At 37.3% G+C, this 27,914-nt stretch overlaps 1 protein-coding gene across 23 annotated transcripts in view; it reads left to right on the top strand.

Moving 5' to 3' along the window:
* gphn.S (gephyrin S homeolog) overlaps positions 1-27,914 on the top strand; it is a 220,965-nt gene that overhangs the window by 166,331 nt on the left and 26,720 nt on the right. For 6 of the 23 annotated variants that reach the window (XM_041574186.1, XM_041574188.1, XM_041574189.1 and 3 more), the window contains 3 exons: positions 2,800-2,871; positions 8,530-8,571; positions 18,847-18,879. The exons of 3 other annotated variants lie outside the window; for them this stretch is intronic. In XM_041574186.1, coding sequence (XP_041430120.1) covers positions 2,800-2,871; positions 8,530-8,571; positions 18,847-18,879 — 147 coding nt within the window. 23 annotated transcript variants of the gene reach the window in all.

Genomic DNA, 27,914 nt, shown 5'->3' with positions numbered 1-27,914 from the left:
GTTGGGATCAAGTACAAGGTACTGTTTTATTATCACAGAGAAAAAGGAAATAATTTTTTAAAATTTGGATAAAATGTTGTCTATGGGAGACGGCCATTCTGTAATTTGGAGCTTTCTGGATAACAGGTTTCCGAATAACGGATCCCATACCTGTATCAGAAATAATTTTCACAAATGTGTATCAAGGTACATAAAATGTCTCATTTGTCTTATGTGTTAGTTTTATTACGTTTTCACGCTCTTATCAACCCAAAATACATTTGTAATACACTGGTAGATGATGCTTTATTTTAAGCTTCTATTTCATCGGATTATTACTTTCTTAATGTAATTCCTGAACACTATTTTCCTATTCAAAGTGTAAAATACTGATTCCAGCTTTGCATTTTAGAATAATTAGACTCTGTTGTGAATTCTTTTTCTCTCACTTTTGATATTATTCCACTAATGATCCAATTAAAGAAAGGATGTTTGAGATTGTTATTTTGGCTCTTTATGATTTTTTTAAAGGGATAATTTATCCTAAATATAACTATATAGGGATAGTTTATCAAATATTGTCAGAAAAATGTAATTTGTTCTTGGCAAAAAAAAATCAGGGTTCTCGTGCAGATTGCATTTTTAGTTATTTATTCATTTTTTTTGTACAGACAATTTTTTTAACCAAATAATTCAGCAACTGCTGAGATCCATTTAAACCAATGGGCACATCAACATTTGAACTACATCTGTATAATTGGATTTAAGGTGGCCATACACGGGCCGATAAAAGCTGCCGACAGACCAAGTCGGCAGCTTATTGGCCCGTGTATGGGGCCCCCCGACGGGCTTCCCCGATTGAGATCTGGCCAAAAGTCGGCCAGATCTGGATCGGATGGGACAAAAAATCCCGTCGGATCGCGGCCGCATCTGTTCATTGATGCGGTCCTGCGATCCAACCCCCGTTCCCATGCGGTAAGATCCAATCGTTGGGCCCTAGGGCCCACGATCGGATCAGCCCGATATTGCCCACCTTGAGGTGGGCATATCGGAGAGAGATCCACTCGTTTGGCGACATCGCCAAACGAGCGGATCTCTCCGTGTATGGCCACCTTTACTTAAGAATTCTTAGCATTAAAATCTACTGAAACTTTGCGCAATGCAAAAAAATTTCTTGGATGCTCTCACACTCAAGAAATGTCTTTCACCAAATTCTAAATACCCCAAAAGAGTTCAATAATGCATCACGACCAGGGATGGGTGAATTTGAATTATTTTGCTTTGGGCGTCAAAATATTTTTGACACGCGTCATTTTTTTCCTCCAATTGAAGTCTAGGGACTTCATTTATGCGGCGAAACTAAGTGAAAAAATTTGAGAGCCATTTTGATCACGTTAGTGTTAAATAGACAAAATGTGCAACTTTTCTGTTTTATTTTTTTCTCTTTATCAAATTGTGATGAGTTATTCAGGGATTTTTTTCCTTCTGCAACCCTCAGGCTTGAAATTTAAAGGGATCCTGTCATCGGAAAACATGTTTTTTTCAAAACGCATCCGTTAATAGTGCTACTCCGGCAAAATTCTGCACTGAAATCCATTTCTCAAAAGAGCAAACAGATTTTTTTATATTTAATTTTGAAATCTGACATGGGGCTAGACATTTTGTCAATTTCCCAGCTTCCCCCAGTCGTGTGACTTGTGCCTACACTTTAGGAGAGAAATGCTTTCTGTTTTTCCTTCTCAATGTAACTGAATGTGTCTCAGTGGGACATGGGTTTTTACTATTGAGTGTTGTTCTTAGATCTACAAGGCAGCTGTTATCTTGTGTTAGGGAGCTGTTATCTAGTTACCTTCCCATTGTTCTTTTGTTTGGAGGCTGGGGGGGAAAAGGGAGGGGGGTGATATCATTCTAACTTGCAGTACAGCAGTAAAGAGTGATTGAAGTTTATCAGAGCACAAGTCACATGACTTGGGGCAGCTGGGAAATTGACAGCCCCATGTCAGATTTCAAAATTGAATATAAAAAAATCTGTTTGCTCTTTTGAGAAATGGATTTCAGTGCAGAATTCTGCTGGAGCAGCACTATTAACCGATTCATTTTGAAAAATTTTTTTTTTTCCCATGACAGTATCCCTTTAAGCTGCTGTCTTGATACTAGTGCTTATTTACTCTTAACAACTAGGCAGCAGTTAGCAGAATGGAAAATGAAAAAAGAAAATAAATAAATACAATAGCAGTTAATTTGAAGCCTCATTGTCATGTTCTATGTTTTAGAAACTCTTCTCCAAGAATTATTTTTGCTCATGCCCTGATGGGCCAAGATTATTAATATTTTTGAAAGCATTGTGTTGAAATTAGAAAGCCGTCATTATTTTTTCTATAGGGGGGCTTTGTCCTTTTATTTTGTAGTTTTACAAGCAAATATTTATTTTATGACATCTTAAGAAAACTGATTATGCATTGAAACTTTTCTGTATTAAGCAGTATAATTTCTACTGTTCTAGATGTGCCTGAGGACTGGGGTTGGCAACTAGGTCTTTCAAGCCCCATAAAGCATGATCATTGTGCACCCTTTGATTCATGTCTGTCACTACTTACTGCAAGTGTCTGCTCTGCTTATCAAGCTCTTACTTGTTTGTATCTCCTCCACACTGCATGCTTCATGTTCAGTGCAAAAGAATAACAAAAGAATTGAAATTTCAACTGTATGCTAAATGGCCGCGAGAAATGTCTTGAACTGAAACAAAAAAGCCTTTTTTATTCTTTGTTTTTTTAAGAAACAGGATGCTTTTTCAATTGATTTTCTGATGTCCACATATAGCTTCACCGAAAACTGGAGAATCTCAGGGATCACCTGCAAGGCAATGACAAAGGATACTCTCTCCGAGTAAATGTACGATTTAACTCGGCGATTTCTTTCTTCGTATATATTTTTGTTTTGATTTCTGCTGGTCAGTAGCTCAGAGAAAAATACCCTACCTCGCCATCCCATTTACCCTTTTCTTATACTCTTCATTATTTTTTTTTTTTTTTTTTTTAGCAGGGGTTTCATTTGAGTTCTTACCAGTATTTTGACATTTTGTGAAATCGTTTTGACCTTAATAATGTAATGTGTCATTAAGGTGTGACAGCTTGCAAATGTAAAATTCGAAAAATGTAGAATGGCGTCATGAAAAGGTATATCGTCCTTAAATTCAAGAAAATGTTTTAGAAGATGCCCAGATTTTGACATTTTTGATGTGTGCGTTGTTTTCCTTTGTTTGTTATCATGGCTTGAAGTGTGGAAATTTTCAAAATGTTGTCTACGTTCTTGTAGTTATTGTACACTTCATTTGGTGTAAGATATATTTATTAGCAATCGGATGTTGAGAGATGCTGAATATAACTGAATATATGGAAAGATTCGGTTTGAAGCAAAAAACTTAAATCCAAATTCAATTCCAGATTTTCCTGTATAATTCTAAACTAAACTAGAATTCTCAAGATAAACCACAAGATTTTTCTCAGTATTACGCCTTCCTATAAAATTCAGACAGCTGAAAAAAATAATCATTTAGGGGGTTATTTATCAAGCTCCGAATATCCCAAATTCTAAAAATTCTGATTTTTCGTAGCAAAAAAAAAAAATCAGAATTTTTCGAGATTTATTAAAGTTCGATGGTCTGAAAAATCCGAATCCAAAAATCCGGCATCCAGAATTTGTCATTTTTTAAAAAATCCTTCTTCTTGACTCTGAGGGGCAGATTTACTAAGCTCGAGTGAATAGTTTGAATCCAAAAATATTCGAATTTCGAAGTAATTTTTTGGGTACTTCGACCATCGAATTGGTCAAATTCGATCGAATTCAATCGAATGATTCGAACGATTCGAAGTAAAAATCGTTCGACCATTCGATAATCGAAGTACTGTCTCTTTAAAAAATCCTTCGACTCAATACTCTGCCAAATAAAAGCTACTGAATTGAATGTTAGCCTATGGAGACATTGTAGATAGGTTTTGGGCACTTTTTATGATCGAATAAAAATCATTCGATCGATTAAAATCGTTCGATTCGATCGAACCTTTTACGCTAAAATCCTTCGAATTCGATATTCGAATTCTAAGGATTTTACTTCGAGGGTCGAATTTGAGGGTTTTTGAACCCTCGAAATTCGACCCTTGATAAATCTGCCCCTGAAAGTTACATTTGCAGAAGATATTCATTTAATAAATAGCCACCTTTTTTATCAGTACAAATAATTTATCTTGTTGTTGTTGTTGTTGAAGCCTCATATCAGTATTTCTAACCAATCCATTGTTTATGTTTTGAGTCCTTGTTTTTGTGCAGGAACCACCTCTGTAATGAGAAATGGTTACAGAATTGGATGCTTCCCAACCTTATTACTATTATGTTTTATGAAGTTCTTGTTATTTATCTAATTATGTTCCTGTTTTTTTGTTGGACCTCTACTGGTGGGCTTGTGTGTTTTTGTGAATTCCTTATTCATAATTACAGTAGGCTTTGACTGAAGTGCTTTGCCAAAAAGTAACCAGCATGATGTTATAACACTCACACAATTCAGTTATATTGCACTTGCCCCTACTAATACCTTAATTTTATTGTTTTGCCTATAGATTTATATGTTAGACGGATTAAACCCATAAAGGAGACATTTTGGGGTTATTTATTAAACTCTGAATGCAAAAATCACGAAAAATTTGTGAAAAAAACCTGTGCGGATTTGGTCTGAGTTTTTTTCAGAAAATATTGAGATAAATTCGGATTTTGATAAATAACCCCCTTTGTGTAAAAAATAAGAATATACCAGTGCGTATACTCATTTAGAATTGTGCTTAAAAAAGTAGTGTTTCAGGCTGAATTATTGAATATTTCTGCAAAAACCCTAATAATCCCTCCCTTCTCTTCCACTTCCTGCTCCCTGAATTCCCAGGCTGTGCAGGGGAGTCGGCGGCTCTCAGCTCACTGTACTGTAGGACAGGAACCAATCAGCAGCTAGCAGGACCTGATAGGGAACTGAAGCCTGTCTGTGCTTGTGTGACTGCAGGGCTGTGATTGGCTGCCTACTACTGTGCTTCTGGGGCCATTAGGACACGCCCACCCTCATTTGAAACAGGGACCAGTGAACGTCTATAGGGAGCTCTAATAAAGGGGCTATTTTTAAAGATAATATAATTTTTTTGCACCATGTAAAAGCAACACCATAGATTACTCATAATTGCCTACAAAATTAGTTTTTTCCCATTTATCATATATGTCTCCTTTAAGGGGCAGATTTATCAACGGTTGAATTTCGAAGTACAGGTATAGGATCCATTATCCGGAAACCATTTATACAGAAAGCTCCAAATTACGAAAAGGCTGCCTCCCATAGACTCCATTTTATCCAAATAATCCAAATGTTTAAGAATGATTTCCCTTTTCTCTGTAATAATAAAACAGTATCTTGTACTTGATCCCAACTAAGATATAATTAATCCTTATTGGAAGCAAAACCAGCCGGGTTTATTTAGTGTTTACATGATTTTCCAGATAACCCCAGGTCCCAAGCATTCTGGATAACAGGTCCCATACCTGTAATGGGAGTTTTTTTTAATTCCCATAATTTAGAAATTCAAATAAAAAAAACCCCGAAATGTATTTAAAAAATCCAAGTTTTTAACTTTGGGTGAATAAGCTGTATTCGAATTGTTCGTTCGAATCAAAGTTTTAGCGCATTCGATGAAATTCGAAACAAAGTATTTGCCCCAAAAATATTTGATTTTTCAAATCCAATGACTCCAAATAGGTTGTAGGAGGTCCCCTATAGGCTAAAACAACAATTCGGCAGGTTTTAGATAGCGAATGGTCGAAGTCAAAGTTTTAAAGAGACAGTACATGATACATTTCGATATTCGATTATTCTAATGTTTTTCAAATTCAAATCAAATTTTTGCCTAGCCTTGCTCAAAATTAGAATATTTTTACTTTGAATTTTCAATTCAACCCTTGATAAATCTGACCCTAAATGTATGAATTTTCCTTTTTCTTCACCAGCTTTTAAAAAAGCGTTTCTTGGCTCAGCTTGCAGTTTTAGTCTTGCCTAAGCAGCTAATTGTTTTTGGCAGGTTGACAGTAAGGTTACTTGTCCATTCCCACAAGGCTTCTATTTTGTTACAATCCCATAGCAGGAATAGTTATTCCTATGTTTTTATCACACCCTATGCATAGCAAATTCACAAATATATGCCAGGGTATGTATTCCATTGTAAGGAGCACAATTATGGACGAACATCTTAGCATGACCACTAAGGGGCATATTTATCAAGGCTCGAATTTAGAATTTAAGGGAGTTTATATACTCCCATAAACTCGAAATTCGGGAAAAAACCCACCATTCGAAACTTATTAAAAAATTCAAATTTTTTAAATTGAATAGGATCGACTCGCAAACTCAAATCGAATTAGATTCGAGTTTTTTCACCAACAAAATAATGTTTTGTTTAGTTTTTTAAGTTTTTTTTTTTTTCCAAAAGCCCCATAGGCTAAAACACCAATTCGGCACGCCTTAGATGGCGAGTTGTCGAATTCGAATTCTTAAAGGGACAGTACATGATAAATTTTGAAATTTGAATTAAATTTTTTTTTTTTTTAAACTCAAATCGAATTTGGATTGTTCCCTAGTCGCATTACACTAAAATCAACTCAAAATTCAAATTTAAAAAATTTAATTTTCAGTTCGACCCTTGTTATATCTGCCCCTAAGTGTTATCATTATTAACTGCATGCTTTCTGGCAAAGCAACTGGGTATATATATACTGGTCCCCTTGTTTTGAGTATTTGATCAGTCTGAGACTACCACAGGCTGCCATAGTCCCTCAAAGAACCCTTTTCTTTAAAAATCATGTGCTCTTTATAGATTCCCTGTAAAACCGTTTCATTTTCTAATAAAATACAGCAAATTGTCTTTTACAAGATATGAGGATATCGGTATAAGTAGATTCTACAGAAACTGTCTTGTTTATCATTGTCTTTCATTTTTCATAGAGAAAATGACGTATTCACCTTTATCAATACTGACAGCTGCAACAAATTCAGCAAAATGTATTTGATTTAGATTTTAACTAAAAATGATAGAATTGTTGGGGAAAATGATCACTCGTTGAAAATGTATCACCATAATCTAAATATTTTACTTGTATCCAACATTGGATGCTAACAACTCATGTATTGTTCCTTCAGTGTAAGTCAAAAATAGAATTCATTACAGGAACAGTAACATCAAAAAATTAAGTAAAGAAAATTTTTTAAAAATTAAAGTGTTTTAAAGAAATAAAAATATAATGCAGTGTTGCCCTGCACTGATAAAACATGTGTTTGCTTCAGAAACACTACTATTGTTTATATAAATAAGCTGCTGTGTAGCAGGCCGAACCAAATCTGAATCCTAATTTGTATATGCAAATTAGAGGCGGGAGTTAAATCACATGACTTTTTGTCACAAAACAAGAAAGTAAAAAATGTTTTCCCCTTCCCACCCCTAATTTGTATATTCAAATTCGGATTCCGCTTGGTATTCAGCCGAATCTTTCGCGAAGGATTCGGCCAAATCCAAAATAGTGCATTCGGTGCATCCCTAGTTATTTGTTATCCACTATTTTACCTGTACCATTGCTACACAGCAGCTTGTTTATATGAACTATAGTAGTACTTATCTGTTATCTACTGTGTATCCTGTGCTTGAATGGCTGCCCCCATGGCTACACAGCAGCTTGTTTATATAAACTATAGTAGTACTTATCTGTTATCTACTGTGTATCCTGTGCTTGAATGGCTGCCCCCATGGCTACACAGCAGCTTGTTTATATAAACTATAGTAGTACTTATCTGTTATCTACTGTGTATCCTGTGCTTGAATGGCTGCCCCCATGGCTACACAGCAGCTTGTTTATATAAACTATAGTAGTGTTTCTGAAGCAAACAGATCAGTTTTACCAATGCAGGGCAACGCTATATGAACTTTACATTACTTTAAAACGCTTTCATTTTTTGATTTTCCTTTTCCTTTAAATTATTTATTTTAAATATGTTTTGCTAAATAAAATGATTTTAGAATGTTGTAGTGCCACAGGGTGAAGGCTCCAGTTAACCTTTATTTTTTTCATGTGTTTGCATAATTGAATCTGCAAATGAGCAGGGTGATCACAATATTACTGTTGGCTATCTCCTATGCATTGTACAGAAAATATGAAAGATAATTATTGACTTGTTTTTAGAAAATTTCAATAAATCCAGCTTTGTTTTTGTTGTCAGAAACATTACTAAAGATAGTGAATAGAACATATTATGGTTCTTAGTTTTTATGTCTTGAATCTGAATAAAGTTGTTTTTTTTAAAAAAAAAAAAAAAAATTTTTTGTTGAGGGAAAACTCAAGCTGTAAATATCTTGTCTGTTATTCCAAATGAACCCCCTGCAATTGTGTTAGTTCTGGAAGTGCATTTACAAAATAACTTTTCTTTTGACTCCATTCCTTATTTAACCGTGTTTTCTTTTCCCCTCACTGCACTACCAGGCTCGGCTTCCTTCCTGCTCATCCACCTATAGTGTTTCAGAGGTATACTTGCTCGTGCTATTTGATTTGTTTTTTCCATTCTTTTTAACATGATTCATACGCTCACCCTCACCTCCACCGTGTGTTTATTACATTTTGGGGTTTTTTTTTTTTTTTTTGCCTTGAAATGTGCAAAAATTAGGGAATAAACCCCATTATTGGGAGGGAATAACTAAGCTTGCATGCTCACCTTGCACTTGTTTTGGACATTGTTTGAATTTCACTGTGGTTGTTTGTAAATATCGCATTGTAAATCGCATCGTAAAAATTGTCCACCCATTTGTTCTTCAAAGCAGCAATTCCGTGAGAAATAATTTCCAGAATTTCTTAATTGAAATGACAACATAGGAACATTTTTTTTAGGGATGCACCGAATCCTCTATTTAGGATTCAGCTGAAGCCCCAAATCCTTCGCGAAAGATTCGGCTGATATGCAAATTAGGGGCGGGAAGGGGCAAACATTTTTACTTCCTTGTTTTGTAACAAAAAGTCATGCGATTTCCGCCCCTAATTTGCATATACAAATTAGGCTTCGGATTCGGCTTTACAGGGCAGAAGGATTCGCCCGAATCTGAATCCTACTCAAAAATGCTGAATCCTTGCCAAAAATAGAAAATATAGTCCCACTTAATTCAATGCTTCTGCAAAAAATCCAAGATTTGTCTTTTATTTATGGGGAGATCCCAGCAAATGTTTCAGGGCCAAGCCCCTTCATCAAGTGCCCCGAAACGTTTCCTGGGATCTCACTTTAAATAAAAGAAAAATATCTGATTTTTTGCAGAAGCATTGAACTAAGTCTGCCTTTGTTTTTTATTTTTGTGTATATTATACGGAAGCTCGTGATTGCAGCAGAGCACCGTACATCAGTAAATATAAACCATTTTTCAGAACATAAAGGCAGAAAGAAGGTTTGGATTGTGTGTATATATACAGTATATATATATATATATATATATATATATATATATATATATATATATATATATATATATATATATATATATATATATATTTGAATCTTGGGCAAATCCTGAACCGAATCGTGGATTCTGTGCATCCCTATTTTTTTAAAGATAGTCCGCTACCAATATATTGCAGGATATATATTTCCTCTAGGCTAGGATGACAGTGGTACACCTCTTCAAATTGCTCTTTCAACAATGGCTGCAATTCTAAAATCTTTTGAAATTACTTTAATTAATGTAATTCATTATAGTTAGACATACAGTAGTTATAGTTAGTATTACCGAATTACGGAAAGGCCGTCTCCCATAGACTCCATTATAATCAAAATTATAAGAAAATTTGCTTTGCAGAAAAAAAACCTGATTTTCAAGATTTTTTTTGAATTTTTCACCCGAAAACTCAGAATTATTATGTTTTTTTGCCCAAAAACGTTGGGGTATTGCATAAAAACCCAGCGCACATCAAAAAATCGTTGGGACTTCTCCCATTGACTTATATGCAACCTTGACAGGTCTGAGATGCCTGAGTTTTAGATTCAGACTTTTCCATCCTCGGGGTTTAATAAATTCTGAAAAATGTGTGATTTTTTTTCGCTAAAAATTGTGATTTTATACTAAACAAAACACGATTTTTTCAGGTTTTTGCCATTCGGAGTTTAGTCAATAACCCCCTTAATGTTTACATGATTTTCTAGTAGTCTTAAGGTATGACGATCCTAATTACAGAAAGACCTGTTATCCGTAAAACCCCAGGTCCCGAGCATTCTTCCCAAACCTATTATTTTTAATTTATAATTACTGCTGCCATATCTGCTGGAGAAGGTAAATCGGACCATTATGTTAAAACACCCAACTCGGGCAATTGTTAACTTAATAATAATAATGTAGATTGGCTATGGCTGGATTAGACATACAGGTTTGGGACCTATTATACAGACCTGGGGTTTTCCCGATAATGGATCTTTCTATAATTTGGATCTTCATACCTTAAGACTACTAGAAAATCATGTAAACATTAAATGAACCCAATAGGCTGGTTTTGCTTCCAATAAGGATTAATTATATCTTAGTTGGGATCAAGTACAAGCGACTGTTTTATTATTACACAGAAAAAGGAAATCATTTTTAAAAATGTGGATTATTTCATTATAATGGAGTCTATGGGAGACTGCCTTTCTGGATAACAGATTTCCGGATAACGATCCCATACCTGTATGTAATAAATACCTACATCCCCAGAATGAACCTGTTTCACAAAATAGACCCAAAACACTATGAATCGTTCATCTAAAATATCCTGAATTTATAAATCAGGAATTTGGAGGGTTATATTAATAGAAAGAACCTCAAGATAAAATCCATTTAGGCTCAGACTAAAATCTATTAACAAGTGAAAATACAGTTTGGGGCCCTAACCAATCTATAGCTAAATGCGTCTCCTGCTTCTCCTGATCTCATGGGCTTTCTGTATATAAGACCAGAAGATTAGAAACGACAAATACAAGTGAGCCTTTAGGTGCTGTTAATTGATGCAGTCGTTCTGTTGGAAAATGTGAGATAAATGTTTTCTCAATGAAGCACCCTGTATTTTATGTTCTAGGTTTTCTTTATGAATAATGCGTGCTTTTTCTGTATATAATGGTCTTCACTTATTACTGTCATTCATGTGCATTGAGGTCAAAAAATAAAAAAATAAAAAAAGAAGATTTTTGGACCCAAATTGGAATTGCTGCTTTAAGGATACAGAAACCCCTGAGCAAAATAAATATTACTGTCTGTGAGGCCACAGCTATCTACAATGTATTGAAGGACTGAAATAATTGTAACAAACAAATCTTTTTATGGCCTTTTATCTCCTCTATAAATGTTAAAGAGGTTGTTCACTTTCCAAACACTTTTTTTTTCAGTTCAGTTGTTTTCAGATTGTTCCCTAAAAATAAAGACTTTTTTCAATTACTTTCTATTATTTATTTTTTACTGTTTTTCCAAAATCTTAGTGTAAAGTTGAATGTCCCTGTCGCTGGTGTTTGAGTCTGGCAGCTCAGTAATTCAGGCACAGACTCTAAACTGTACAATTTTGCAACATTTAGGGGCCCAATTACTTAGTTCGAGTGAAGGAATAGAGGAAAAATAGTTTGAATTTCGAATGGTCGAATATGGCTACTTCGACCATCGAATGGGCTACTTCGACTACGACCTTCGACTTCGAATTGAACCATTCGAACTAAAAATCGTTCGAGTATTCGAAAGTTCGATAGTCGAAGTACTGTCTCTTTAAAAAGAGTTCGCCACCTAAAACCTACCGAGGCCAATGTTAGGTCCCCATAGGCTTCCTAACAATTTCCTGATCGAAGGAATATCCTTCGATCGATGGATTAAAATCCTTCAAATCATTCGATTCGAAGGATTTAATTGTTCGATCGAACGATTATTCCTTCGATCGTTCGATCGTAGAATATAGCAAAATCCTTTGACTTCGATATTCGAAGTCGAAGGATTTTACTTTGACGGTCGAATATCGAGGGTTAATTAACCCTCGATATTCGACCCTATGAAAATGTGCCCCTTAGTTGATACATTTCTCAGCAGCATCTCTGGAGTATCAGTAACTATTGTATCAATTCTAACAGCTGCCTGTAATGAAACCCAGAGATTCTGCTCAGCAGGGACAAAGCTAAGAAATGTATCAACTAAATGTATCAATTTAGAACAGTTTACAGGGTCGGCGACCCCCCCTCCCAGAGCTGCTTTAGAACTGACACTTTACACTTCAATATTAGAAAAACGGTCACACATAGAAAATGGAAAGTAATTGGAAAAAGTCGTTATTTCTGGTGATCTATCTGAAAACAACTAGTTGTTTGAAGGTGAACAACCTGGAAATTAAATTTGGTTAGATGCATTCCACCCTGGTTGTGGTCTTATGAATAGATTCCAAATTCAATATAGGATAATGCCGACACATTGCAAGTCCAATAAGTGCTGACGGGATAGTAATATTATTTGCTGCATCACAGTGATATGCGATGAATCTGTATTTGTCTCATTATCCGTCACTCATTTTGTAAGCAGTTTTTCTTTCTGAAACCAGCTTCGATGCAGAGCTTATTTATTAATGATGCAAAGTACTAACAAGTTCAGGTTTGAGTACCCGGTGTTTTTCTAGCTGTTGTGGGAAGTTAATGGAAACTGTATTCCTACAACAGTCATGGGTGGCAGATGCCTCGAGCATTAGTTCTTCATCTTTAATAACTATGCTGTCCATTCCAAAACAGTGTAGTTTAAACAGTCACTGGCTAATTAAAGATTTAATTTGTGTTTATGAAAACATATCCACCCCCCGACCTATTGCCTTTATGTTGCCTTTTCCAGTATGAGTTCCTGAAAGAAATCCCATAAGTTCCTATTGGCATCTACCAGTTAACACTAGTTTGTAAAGGCAGGGAAATCTGGACTCAAGGCTTTAATTGTCATTGAAATTTTATTTTTTTATGTGACATTAATCTAGACTAGCCAAGATGTTCTGCTCTAAACTGTGGAGATTTTAAGACATTCTGTAATGTATTTAATTTATAGATTATTCCAGTAGGCAGGGAAGGCCAAACTGTAGTTCTAAAGCCTACGGGGCTTGAAGTGTGACAGTTCTCTTAAGCATTTTTTTTAGCTATCATTAAAGGGATACTGTCATGGGAAAAAAATGTTGTTGTTTTTTTTTTTTTTTTTTAATGCATCAGTTAATAGTGCTGCTCCAACAGACTTCTGCACTGACATCTATTTTTCAAAAGAGCAAACAGATTTTTTTATATTTAATTTTGAAATCTGATGTAGGGCTAGACATATTGTCAGTTTCCCAAGTGCCCCAAGTCATGTTACTTGTGTTTTGATGAACTGCAGTCACTCTATACTGCTGTACTGCAAGTTGATTGATATCACCCCCTCCCAGCAGCCCATCAGCCCAGCAGCCCATCAGCAGAACAATGGTAAGGTAACCAGATAACAGTACCCTGGTAGTAAAAATCCATATCCCACTGGGACTTCTTCAGTTACATTGAGTAGTAGAAACAACAGCCTGCCTGAAAGTGGTTCCATCCTGAAGTGCTGGCTCTTTCTGAATGTACATGATCAGATAAAATGACCTGAGATGCACCTACACACCAATATTTCAACTAAAATATACACTTGTTGGTTCAGGAATGAAATTTTACATGGCAGAGTGAATTATTTGCAGTGTAAACTGTAATTTAGAAATACAAACTACATCAGAAAAATCATGACAGCAATGGCTCGTACAAACTATTGGCAAAAGATTGGGGTAGACTTTTTCCTGTTTGAGCTTAGTAATGCACTTATGCACAAACTAAGTTTCTTACACAAATGGCTTTGTTGAAATTGCAGTGGAGGAACATGACCCAACTGAACACATATGGGATGAACTGGAACCCTAATGCCTGGCCTGGTCACCCTCCATTAGTGTCGATTTGAAACCCTTACTAGAATAGTAGAGGGCCAAGAGGACTAGCCAGGTGCAGCCTTCGATAGCATCTATGGTTGGCCATCCCAAAATACTGTTAATAGCCTTGCTTTTGGAATAAGATTAAGTACAGGCAGCTGTGCACGTACTTTTGGCATATAGAGAACCAAATAAAGCCAAACTCTTAGCATGCACACAGCAATAGAGATTATCAACTGAGGGTATAGAAAATAATTAGGGATGCAGCGAATCCAGGATTTGATTCGGGATTCAGCCTTTTTCAGCAGGATTCGGATTCGACTGAATCCTTCTGCCTGGCCGAACTGAACCCAAATCCTAATTTGCATATGCAAATTAGAGATAGGGAGGGAAGTTGTGTGACTTTTTGTCACAAAACTAGGAAGTGAAAAATGTTTTCCCATTCCCACCCCCTAATTTGCATATGCAAATTAGGGTTCGGATTCAGTTCAGGGTTTGCCCGAATCTTTTGTGAAGGATTCAGGGGTTTGGCCGAATCCAAAATAGTGGATTCTGTGCATCCCTAAAAATAATACAGTTAGAAATAATGGGGCAGGTTCACTAAGCGCCCGATTCGCTCACATCGCAACACTTCGCCAGGTGTAAATTCTCCAGGACAACGCTAATTCACTAAAATTCGAAGGTGCATCCAGGGCACCGATTGCTGGCGAAGTAGTGCTAGAGTTACTGCGGCAAGTGAAGCGAAGTTGCGCTAGCGTTAATTCGGCAAGCAAAGTTGTGCTAGCGTTGCCTAATTTGCATACGGCAGGAAATGATAAAGTTGAATGGACGTATATGTTGCAGCAAATACATTACATTACACAAGTCCAGGGAACCTTAATAAAATAAAATAGAGTTGTTATATTGCCCTACTTATGAGCCCAGTGTATAGTTTATGTTCCATGTGTTAGGAAATGTAGGGGGGAAGATGAGAATTTACGATCTTTTGCAGCCTATCACCCTGAAAATTAAAAAAAAGTCGCCAGCGTTTTTTGGGACTTAGAAAAATGTTAAACTATTTTTTGAGGAAGTTCTATCTAATCTATTGCACTTCGCCTGGTCTGGTGAAGGCAAGTCTGGCTCAATAGGTAACATTCAGTAAAATCTGCATCTTAGCGAATTTGCGTAGTTACGTCCATTCGCCAGAGAGCAACTTCGCCAGGCGAAAGGGAGCAAATTACTAGAGTCTATCTTCTTCGCTAGCGAAGTTATGCCTGCGTCCATTAGTAAATTGGCAAATTAATGTAATGACGCCACGCTGGCGAATTTTTGCTAACGTTAGTCACTTCGCCCTTGAGTAAATCTGCCCCTATGTAATCACAGAATTAAGGGACAAATTAAGGACTTTCTGGTTGGAAGGTTCGTCTGACCTTCATTTAATTTAAAACAGTGAAACAACCCAAGTGTCCGATAAATCGTTTTTGTTCATAATTTTATGATTTTCCTGCTCTGGCTGTGCACATCTTATACTTTATGTATTTGCTTGGCGTTTTTTACCCCTTTTTTTGTCTAAAAAGGGGTAAAGTAGACCGAATACCACTTAAATACTTTTCTTTCTTTTAATGTCTTCAAGGTAAAATTTAAGTGTGACTTTGTCTTCCTTAAAGGGCACCAATTATCACTAAAATCATTTACTAAGTAACAATGTGATATATATATATATACACCTATATAATTGTATATGTACAAGCAAGGAATAGTCTTTGCATCCATAGGGTGTAATTGCAAAGCAATAAAAGTAAACAGGTCTGCTGTGTAAATGCAAAACTTTGTGGAGCAGAGTTTGCAGGTATCTATGGATTGTGGCCATTCAGTGTGTGGTCGAGTGAGCATAGTTGTAAGTGCTCTAGGGCTGGGCGAATATTTACGCCTTGTTTCGCTGCAGAAATGACGCCCATAGACTTGTATGGTATTGTGCGTAATTTTTGACGCTCATAGACTTTAATGGGTGTTGGCGACATTCCACCGGCGGCGAATTTTTGGCGAAAAGGGTCAAATTCCCCCAAGCCTACCTCTAGCTAATGAAACTACTATCTCCTTGGCAGATAGGTTTGAAATTTAGGGGATTGTTTAAAAAAATTATCAATTGTTTTGAATATTTTGAAAAAAGTCCGAGCAAACTAGAATCCACAATTTGACCTTGTTTATTGTCAAAAAGATATTTAATCTGATTGGGGAATAACTTGATAAAATCGATATAAAATCAGTTTTTTCTGATTTTTTTCCTGAATTGCTTGGTTTTTTTCAGGCTTTTTCCCGAAAAGTCAGAATTTTTGGGATTTTTGTCCAAAAAGCCTGAAATAGTCAGATTTTCTGCTAATTCCAAGGTAGACCACAGGAACTTCCATATAGGATAGGGACCTCTCCCATTGACTTTGAGATGGAGGATTTTCGGATTCTGACTTTTTCCATCCTGAGGGTATAATAAATCTCGAAAAAAAAAAATTTCCCCATTAGAAATTCAGATTTTATAGTAAAGAATACTCACATTTTTTGACTGAAGGGAAAAAGGCTAACGAGAAAATATTGAGTAAATAAAAGGTGTGATTTTTACACCAGTTTTTATGCACCAGAATTTTACACTTGGCTTTACACATCTTGATCAGGGCTTCATGTAATGTATAGACACCCTAGGGCCCATGCCAAGGAAGGGTGCCTATTGAGAAAAATAGTTAATTTCCAGGAAATTCCACCTAGCCAGCCGTCAAGCACATGTGTCCACATGGTTACTGCTGTCTTTGCAATGGGCACAGGACTGTATGTGTGATCAAAAGTAGAGAGGCTGAGGTCCTGTGTCTAGGGCAGCACCAGCCCTGTTTTCTCTCTTGAGTTTTTTTTTCAAAAAAGGGGAAACTTATAAGAATTTGTGAGTAGAGGTCAGGCTAGTTAGTGGCTAAAGGACTGTTGCTAATGTAACAATCTATTACATTTGAGGAAATCCTAAAAGGCTGCATTGTGGGAAGGAAGAGTTGTAGAAAGCAAACCTGTAAATAGCTCGTATCTGAGTGCAATCGCCTATTTCCTACTCAATCAACTCCCTTCAATACCTGCAGTTTTGCCAGTAATATAATTTTGTTCTCTTTATCAAGACCTGTTAGACGGAGAACGAAACGTTGGCCTGTCCCTCTTTTTAAATGGATAAATAAAATGTGTATTTCAAAAACAATCGGTGTGCTCCTACTTTCTTCAAGATATATGAATGAGCAAACCAAGGAAGCACCCGGTCATTTAAAATGGTGAACAGAGTGCGGGAGGCCTTTGGACTAAACCCCCGAATCCTTCGCGGAAGATGTGGCCAAATTTTTGTTAGTCCCATCCGATCGAGATCTGGCCGACTTTCGGCCAGATCGGGGAAGTCCGTCGGGGGGCCCCATACACGGGCCGATAAGCTGCCGACTCGGTCTGTCGGCAGCTTTTATCGGCCTGTGTATGGCCACCAGGGGTGATCCTGGCCCCTCTGCTGCCTGAGGCAGCAGCAGTTGCTGCTGCCCCCCTCCCCCGGAAATTAGCTCTTAAAATACCAGAAGCAGCATTTTTGCTGCCCCTGGTACCTAGTGGGGTGCTCCCGCCTGAGGTGACAGCCTCAACTCGCCTCATTGGCGAAACACCCCTGATGGCCACCTTTAAGCTGACCATACATGAAGAGATCCGCTCGTCTGGCGACATCGCCAAACGAGCGGATCTTTCACCGATATGCCCACCAACAGCAGGGCTATATTGGGGTAATCCGAACATTTGGCCCTAGTGGAAAAATGTAACCTTCCCGATCATTATCATTGCTGATATCGTTTGGGGAGACCCATCGGAAGCCCCCATACACAGGCAGATAAATTGACGAATTGGTCTAAAGAACCATTATAGGCAGCTTTATCTGCCCGTGTATGGCCATCTTTAGTCCTCTCTTTAGTGCCAGCAAGTCTTGAATGCAAGTTTCTATTCTCTGGCAGGGACTCCTTTGACATTGCTTTTTTTTTGTTACTGGCTTAATAGTAGAAAATGTTCTGCTGGCTGTCCTTGCTTTCTTTCTGGCAGTTGGAGAACAGTTATGCCATTGCCACTTCTGCCCCTGAATGTTTAGTACTTAAGGTGGGCTTGCAGAAAGATCTATTTAAATAAAACATATATATATATATATATATATATATATATATATATATATATATATATATATATATATATATATATATATACATATATATATATACATATATACATTCCATATTTTAAACACTGTAAGGATCATCTTTGAACATAGGTGGTAAATGTAACAAGTGAAGTTGCCAATGGCAAACAATCAGCCGTTAGTTTTGGTCAGTCCATTCAACTCCAGCTGTCTCATCATCCCAGCATTCCTGGTTTCTGTATATTCCACCGCCCCTTTATAAGTGCCTCAGTATTCCTGTTCTATAACTGGTATTAACCTGGTCTGTAAATGGAAAGTAGCATGAAATATTCTTAGATTTATTATTATTTCAAAGAACAAAATAATCCCCTAATAGTCTGAAAGAATTTAATGGAGGGGAGCTTTGCAGGAGGGCAATGTATTACTTTGTGTATTTCTGTCCCATACCATCTTTTCATCTACCCTTATTTTATACATGAACTCGAGATAGTACCCGTGTTTGTGCCTGTGTATATATTGTGTATCTGGCTTCCATGGCTGTTGCTGTAGATAGGCCATAAGCAGTCGTTGTGTTTGAATTCCAGCTTATAACACGGTACTGTGTGTGTGTTTGAGCAGCTCAGTTCATTAATTCATTCCATGACCAAGCAATAAATATTTAAGAACTGGCTCATGAACCAAACTACACGTTTTTTTTCCAGGACATTTGGATTGCTGCCCCCTCCTTTTCTCAGGTTGTATTTTCCACTTTCCGTTTTCATAGATTCACTGGTTTTGCTTTCTCTCTGCTCTCTTACTTTTCCATATTTTTGGTGTAGTGTGCTTATTGTGTCATTGGTGTGAGAACGGGAGCCCTGCTCCCCCTTTTTTCTTTTCCTTCTTCTCAAAAGATAACCGCATATTTCTGTCTGTTTCCTCTTCTTATGCCTATCTTCTGCGCATTTTGATTGTGTTAACTGAGCCGGTTTTCCAATGATATGTATGTTAATGCAAAATGATGGCGTGCAAAGTTTTGTAACTGGTATATAGAATACGTCTTCATCTTGAATGTAATAAATGTCTCCTATTTAAATCTCAAGTCAGATATAAACAGGACAGTTCCACTGAAACTTAAACCTTTCAACGGCTCTACGGAACTGGTCATCATTGCACAAGAAAGTGGACACTTGTATTTCCGGAGACAAAAAAATAGACTTATAGGCCAATCCAAATACCATTGTAGATAATGTTAGGGGTGGTTTAAAAATATATCATCAATATCGTTTTCACACGAGACTGTAAGACAACTGAGATTCTTCTTTTAAAGGAGAAACAACCCCCTTATTGAAAAAAACCCCTACCCCACCTAGACCCCCCTCCCCCCAGCCTAGCTGCTACCCCGGGCTAATGCCCCTAACTTTTTACTTACCCCTCCGTGCAGATTCAGGAATCAGAGTTCACGGCAGCCACCTTATGGGTCTTCAGTAATCTGACAATGAGACCAGCATGGCGGCGCATGCGCAGTTGGAGCAATTTCCCGGTTTGCGTTGAAATTTACGGAAATTGCCGAAGTGCCGGAAGAAGACACGAAGACCTGGAAGATGGCTGCCGTGAACTCCAATCCCTGAATCTGCACCAAGGGGTAACTAAAAAGTTAGGGGCATTTGCCCAGGGTAGCAGCTAGGTTGAGGCGGAGGTGGGAGAACAGGGTCTATGTGGGGTAGGGGGGTAGGGTTTTTTTTTAATAAGGGGTTTGTTTCTCCTTTAAGTACAAGTTTTGAGAATTTTACATGCAGATGCCCCAGTACCTATGAGCTATGCCCCGATCTCTTGTGTGTTTTAGTGACCATTTACTTAACAACAAGGTAAGTCTTTTTCATTTGGAGGTACCCTAAAAGACAGATTTGCTTGTGCTACGTAAATGAAATATGCAGTTGTGGACTTTAACAACATTTTTCCGATGACCTTGCTACATGCTGCTACTTTAAGGGATGTGTGTTTTTAGCAATCTTAAATATTCGAAAGAAGAGCAGGGCTGTCCGGCACTCAAACGGATCCACAGAACCAAAATATTTTGGTTAAAAAAATATCTCTATTTCGTACCTATGCATGCATAGGCCAGATGGAGCTGCAAGGATACTTTTTTAACTTTGACAAATACAGATATATTTTTTTAACTAAAATATTTTGGTCCTGTGGATCAATTTGAGTGCCACACATACCTGCCCTTCATTCGAATATTCTGGTTTGCCGCTCCCTAAGGGCAGAGACACACGCTCAGATTCGGGGAGATTAGTTGCCTGGCGACAAATCTCCTCTTCTTCAGGGCAACTAATCTCCCTGAATCTGCCCTTAGGGAGCAGCAAACCAGAATATTTCGAAAGAAGAGCAGGGCTGTCTGGCACTCAAATGGATCCACAGGACCGAGTGCCATCCAGTCGGCAATTTACATTCTAGAGATTAGTCACCCCGAAGAAGAGGAGATTTTCGCTGGGCGACTAATCTCCCTGAATCTGAGCGTGTGTCTCTGCCCTAAAGCTGGGGGTCTGGGGCTCTTGCACCTGAACCACATCTACTACTTGGTGAGCTATCTACTTTTTATACTGGGGCACCTTGTTTTTCCTACCATTTTGTTTTTAGCAATATTCCCACATACTATAAATGTAACATGCGCATCAATGTCACATTTCCATCCAAACTGTGCAGTGTTATAGAGTGTCTGTGTTTGGTGTGATATTTGTTTGTCTGTTGGTGTCACAAATTGTTTATCCTAAACTCTGTGTGTGTGTTTTAGCCTTTGAACATCAACATGTTGATTGTATTGTAGTCAGGCACCAGCTTCATTTAGTGTTGAACGCCAGAGGTTTGTTTATTGTTTACAGGTTTGGTGGTTTTATGTGAACGTACCTATCCATAGAGTTCATCTAAGACCCTTCTTGGGCAACAAAGCTGCAGTTTTTTCTACTATGGGTCTAATAACCCACAGCAACCAGTCAGCAGGGAGCACTTCCTGGTCAGGTGTTTGAAAACGAGTATTTAATTGGCGAGAGTTTGCACGATGTGACCTGGTAACATCACGATGTCAGAGCTGGAGTCATTATACTGGTGCCACCCCGCTGTGACATCACTGTGCCGAAATGCATCCGCTTGAACTGGGAATTCAGGAGGAGGGACCCAACTGTGGAGAACAGGCAGGAATAGCAACAGTGTAGTAGTGATGTCTCCAGTGAATAAACTGGTTTCTCAATGGTCAGGACAGGCAAGAATCAAAGAACTGAGTTATCAGAAAATAGTAGAACAATTTGAGTTTAAAATACAAATAACTTGTTGCCACAAACCGTATGTATAGGTAATAGCTCGATCCAACAGTGATCTGGTTTTGCCAAGTCCAGGGAAGAGGTATCATGTAGAAAATGAGGATTTCACCGGAGAGCTGATTTAGTGAAGCAGTGAAGACGTTTATTCGAGATGCATTTAGCACTACATGTTTCGGACCTCTGGGGTCCTTCTTCTGGTGCAACTGCTTAAGAGAGATAAACAGATGTACCTTAAATCCAGAGTGAGCGAGAGACATAATTGTGCATTTCATTAACCCTTTTCATGAGATACTTTGTATGTCAACTCGGGTATAGTGCAAATTCGATTCAAATTTGAAAAAAATTCGGATATCGAAATTTATCATGTACTGTCTCTTTAAAAATTCGACTTTGACTATTCGCCATCTAAAACCTGCCAAAAGACTGTTTTAGCCTATGGGGGACCTCCTAGAACCTATCTGGAGTCATTTGGTGGACTTTGAAACATCTAAGGGTTTTTTTTAAAAATACTTCAAATCGAATTAGATTCGAATGATCAAATTCAGCCTATTCACTCGAAGTAAATTTTTTTTTAAATAAATCTTCGAATTGAAGATCCGTCCCTGTTTGGTTGGGTGGTACTTGGGCACCTGATTTTATATTCTCTTACACTTTTTCAGTTGGAATAAGATTGAGCCTTTGTAAAATATGCAGCATTTTCTTCTTCAGTCTTTTCATTACAAGCACTGGCATTGTATTTGAGTTCTTGCTGTTGCCCAGGCTTAAGGTTATACTGTCATGTTTTTTTCAGAACGCATCAGTTAATAGTGCTGCTTCAGTAGAATTCTGCACTGAAATGCGTTTCTCAAAAGAGCAAACAGATTTTTTTATATTTAATTTTGAAACCTGACATGGGGCTAGACATATTGTCAGTTTCCCAGCTGCCCCCAGTCATGTGACTTGTGCTCTGATAAACTTCAGTCACTCTTTACTGCTGTACTGATATCACCCCTCCCTTTCCCCCCCAGCAGCCTAACAACAGAACAATGGGAAGGTAACCAGATAAACTCTCCCTGGCAGATCTAAGAACAGCATTCAATAGTAAAAATCCAGGTCCCACTGAAACACATTGTTACATTGAGTAGGAGAAACAACAGCCTGCCAGAAAGCAGTTCAATCCTAAAGTGCTGGCTCTTTCTGAAAGCACATGACCAGGCAAAATGACCTGAGATGCACCTACACACCAATATTACAACTAAAAAAATACACTTGCTGGTTCAGGAATGACATTTTATATTGTAGAGTGAATTATTTGCAGTGTAAACAGTGTAATTTAGAAATAAAAACTACACCTTAAAATCATGACAGAATCGCTTTAAAGTTTTTAGGAGACTAATAAGTACCAAAAATGGGATAGGCACTCATAAAACATAAAAAATGTATTCAAATAAAATATTGCAACATCCTTACTGCTCTAAGGGCACTGAATCATAATGTGAAACTCATTATGCAGTAAGGAGGTTGTATTAATAAATGTGGATGCACTGAATCCAGGATTTGGTTTGCTTTTCAGTATCTAGGTTTTGACCAATCCTTCATTGTAAGGAACTATCAAAGCAATAGCTGCCAGAATACGCAAAATAGCTTTCCCGAAAATTACCTTTGCAGGAAAAGCTCAGATTTTCTCGATTTTTCCGTGGATTTTACCAGAAATCTCCGAATTTTTTGGAGTTTTCACCGGAAAGCTCCAAAAACATCATGAAATTGCCCGATACCCCCGACACAACCAAAAATCAGTGGGACTGTTCCCATTGACTTTTATGCAACCTCGACAGGTTTGAGATGCCGTGTTTTTATATCCGGGCTTTTTAGCCTTTGGGGTTTAATAAATCCAGAAAAATTCGTGATTTTTTTAAAAGTCCGATTTTATAAAAAAAAAATCACAAATTTTTCGTATTTTGGGAAATTTCGGCTATTCGGAGCTTAGTAAATAACCCCCTTAGATTTTCTTTATTTATGAGTGGTAACTGTTAGATAATTTGCTCAGAAGAAGACTGGTAAGTTAAATTGAAGTCTTCATTTTATCTGATTGCAGTGAAAGCCACCCAGTTTTCACAATGCAATTTAAAGTAATTGCTTTCAAATCTTAATTAGAGTTGTGATTTTTTTTTTTAGCATTTAGCCAACTTTTAGGGGCATATTTACTAAGCTCGAATGAATTTTCGAAGTTAAAAAAGTTTGAATTTCGAAGTAATTTTTTGGATACTTCGACCATCAAATAGGATACTACGACTTCGAATTTACTTCGACTTCGATTCGAAGTAAAAATCGTTAGAATATTCGACCATTCGATAATCGAAGTATTGTCTCTTTAAAAAAAACTTTGACTTCATACTTTGCCAAATTAAAGCTACCGAAGTGCAATGTTAGCCTATGTGGACCTTCCACAGCACTTTTCTAAGTTTTTTTGATCGAATAGAAATCCTTCGATCGATCACTAAAAATCGTTGGATTCGAACTATTTAATCGTTTTAATCGTTGAACGATTTTTATTTGATCAATCTTTTACAATCATTCTCTGTTTAGCTGTTGGTTATTTTTTCTGTAAGAAAAAAAAAATGCAACTTGTAAATAATTGCCATTCCTTCTTGAAACAAGTTTTTGAATTCGGAGGAGTGTGCACAACACTAACGGAGAACATCTTGAGTGAAAATGAAATCACGTAATCTCTCAAGATAGAATTGCTCTTAAAGTGCTTTATAATAGGGGGCTAGGTTACATTTCTTTCTTTTTCATAACAACAGCATCATATTTTTTTTCTTTCAGAACTACTTTACATTAACCAACAAGCTTTCTTGAACAGCATTTCTTCTTTAGTGTATTATGTTTTATGGTATGAGAATGTTTTAACTGCAAACAAAATAATGTCTTTGAAATTATTTTTTTTTGTTATCGCTAATGTTTTAACCCAATGTTTCTATACACATCAGTTTGCTGCTGTTAAAGTACAACTGGCAGTTTTTGGCTGGCACATGGTGCTTAGATGTCCGAAAATTAGGGATGCACTGAATCCACTATTTTGGAGTCGGCCAAATTCCCGAATCCTCTCGAACCGAATCTGAATCCTAATTTGCATATGCAAATTAGGGGTGGGAAGAGGAAAACCTTTTTTACTTCCTTGTTTTCTGACAAAAAGGCACATGATTTTCCTCCCCGCCCCTAATTTGCATATGCAAATTCAGATTTGGTGCGGCCGTGCAGAAGAATTCAGCCGAATCCTGCTGAAAAAGGCCGAATTCCGTACCGAATCCTGGATTTGGAGCATGCCTACCGAAAACCGCAAAAGGTGTGCCCACTAGGGACACATCGGGGCACATTTACTTAGCTCAAGTGAAGGATTAGAATACAAAATACTTTGAATTTGGAAGTATTTTTTTGGCTACTTCGACCATCGAACTGGCTACTTTGACCTTGGACTACGACTTCGAATCGAACGATTCGAACTAAAAATCGTTCGACTATTCGACCATTCGATAGTCGAAGTACTGTCTCTTTAAAAAAAACTTTGACCACCTACTTCGCCACCTAAAACCTACCGAGCACCAATGTTAGTCTATTGGGAAGGTCCCCATAGATAAAGATCAATTTGACCCTTTGCATTCAATTATATCTTTATTTTTCATCAGGACTTTCCAATTTCCTGCTTGTTAACCCCCTTTCCCATTTTTCACTATCACCCTTTTCACCACCATGTCCACATGTTCCTATTGATCTATCGTTCAACAGGCAGATCAGTTTTGGTATAAATGCACAATACATAAGGCCGTTCTCAAGTCGCCATAATATGGCAATAATATTGTCAATTCAAGGGTTTAGAACTGTTATCTTACCCAATCGTCCTGCAGGTGATTTGATTATGTATGGTATACTGTGACTTTATTCAGACTTGCAAATGTCAGAAGGAATATCGGTGCATGTCCTCTACTTTCAGTGTCAGTGTGGAATTAGTATGCAATATAGATGTTCTGTATCCCAGCTATGACACCAGTCAGCTACATCACTCCACCGCTGTAATAGAATTGCATTCAATCACAGCAGAGTTCTCTATTGATTACATTAGTTCCAAATGCTTTGAATGCAAACAATAACTATTTTTCCTTCAATGTCTACTCATTTCTTACCTATTTCAGACGGTGTCTTGATTATTATTTTTTATAGAAAAAGGCCATTGTACTGGAACAAAAACATAAAATAGGACATTGAAATTTGCCCAGTGTTGATAAATGAGCCCCACTGTTTTTTCTGGGTGAACTGGTCAACGCCTAGCAAAAGATGATGAATGCCCCCAACTTGTTCCCTGTGTCAGTTAAGACTGAGTTGGAACCACAGGATAAGAAGGTAGATAGTCGTCTATCTCAGTATTTTGATATAAATATGAAAAAATGATTAATCTGATTATAGTGATTTTTTTTTTAAATGCCAAATACAGTAGAAAAAAAATCACATTTTTTTCCCAAAACCATTAATCATTTCTCTCTCTCTCTCTCTCTCTCTCTCTCTCTCTCTCTCTCTCTCTCTCTCTCTCTCTCTCTCTCTCTCTCTCTCTCTCTCTCTCTCTCTCTCTCTCTCTCTCTCTTCCCCCCCCCCCCCCAAACATTTGTACTCTTAGAAAGCAATTGCCTGGGTACCAGAATCTTTTACAATAAAGCAGCATATAAAAACTGCACTCATTTAAAGAGAGAGAGAGATTATAGATAGATGACAGAGAGATAGATAGATAGAGAGAGATTGATGATAGATAGATAGATATGAGAGAGAGATAAATAGATTGATAGTTAGTTAGATAGATATATGTCTAGTTATTTAGGGGTTATATATCAAAATCCGGAAAATTTCTTGTTCGGGGAAAAAAAACTATAAAATTGTGAAAAAATCCAAAACCTCCAAACTAATCAGATTTTCCACTGAAAACTGTGAATTTTTTGGATTTGATGGCCGAAACATCTGATTCATCGGATTTAACGCCCGAAACCATGAAATCTTCAGATTATTGATTATTTGACAGTGGAATATTTTATAAAGAAGTTTCTGATGAATTGTTTCTTTGCCATGATACATAAGACATACAATTGTACATGTCTGGATTTTGTTTGTCTAGACGTTTAGCGTCTATTTTAACATACCGCCCAGCCGGATTGCATGACAATCTGCCCTTTTATAAAATTCCATTTGCTGAGGCACCCAGCTCCACTATGCAATCAATGCAGCCCAGAAACTTTTATTTATTAGAAGTGTCCCTGATATTTTTAATTGATATACTCACTTGATGCTAGACCTTGAGGATTAACGTTATCCATTATATAAGATGAAATTGATCTTAAATAGCATGTGCAACATTTTTCATTTCTAAAGGTGGCCATACGCAGAGAGATCCGCTCGTTTGGTGATGTTGCCAAGCGAGTGGATCTCTCCCAGATAGGTGGGCAATATCGGGCTGATCCAATGCCTGCGCCAGAATAAAGAATTCAGTGTAAATTACATTGGAAGCGTTAAAAGAAAAACGGCTGTTGGAGGAGGGGGGTATTTTTTGGTTTACGAGTGACTTCTGACCAGGGACAACATAGCAAAGCTTCACTTCAGCATAAATAGGAATTTACCAATACTAGGATAATGTATGTACCGTATATACTCGAGTATAAGCCGAGTTTTTCAGCCCCCAAAATATGCTGAAAAACTCTACCTCAGCTTATACTCGGGTCAAGCGCAAAAACGGTTGCCGGCGCCTAAGTATAGTCGCCAGCGTCCAAGAATTGTCTCCAAGAATATTCGCCGGCGTCCAAGAATGGTCGCCGGCATCCAAAAACAAGACGCTGGCATCTCCAATGGGAGCAGAAACCCTCAATTTTTTGATTGATACTCACCAGAAGCTGCTGCATTTCTCACCCTAGGCTTATACTCGAGTCAAGAAGCTTTCCCAGTTTTTGGAGGTAAAATTAGGTACCTCGGCTTATACTCGGGATGGCTTACACTCGAGTATATACGGTATGTGTAAATGTGAAGCTTTGTGCATTAAAATAATTATTTTATCTGCCTAACAGCAATGTAATATGTATATCTGTAAACATTTTCTAAGTAGCTAAACATACAGTAGAGATCAGGTGTTCGTACCGTTTTGGGGATTGCCATACAGAGTGATTTTCCTTGCATATATTAAATACAAGGGGCACAAACAATTGATATGTGTAAGGTGGGTACTGATGACATTGGAATATATCGAACATTCAAATATAGGAAGAGATCATCCAGTAGTAAAGCAGCTGCCAAAAGATATTTAGTTAAATTAAAAAAGTCTTTATTAAGACATATATATGGCTTACATATGTCCTAATAAAGACTTTTTTAATTTTACAAAATACCTTTTGGCTACTGCTTTACTACTGGATGATTTCTTCCTATATTTGAATGTTCAATAGATATTCCAAAAAAAAGTTTTG

Source organism: Xenopus laevis, chromosome 8S, assembly GCF_017654675.1.
Source record: "Xenopus laevis strain J_2021 chromosome 8S, Xenopus_laevis_v10.1, whole genome shotgun sequence".
Classification (NCBI taxonomy): Eukaryota; Metazoa; Chordata; class Amphibia; order Anura; family Pipidae; genus Xenopus; species Xenopus laevis.
The sequence above is the reverse complement of the archived record's forward strand: the minus strand, read 5'-3'. Positions and strand labels throughout refer to the sequence as shown.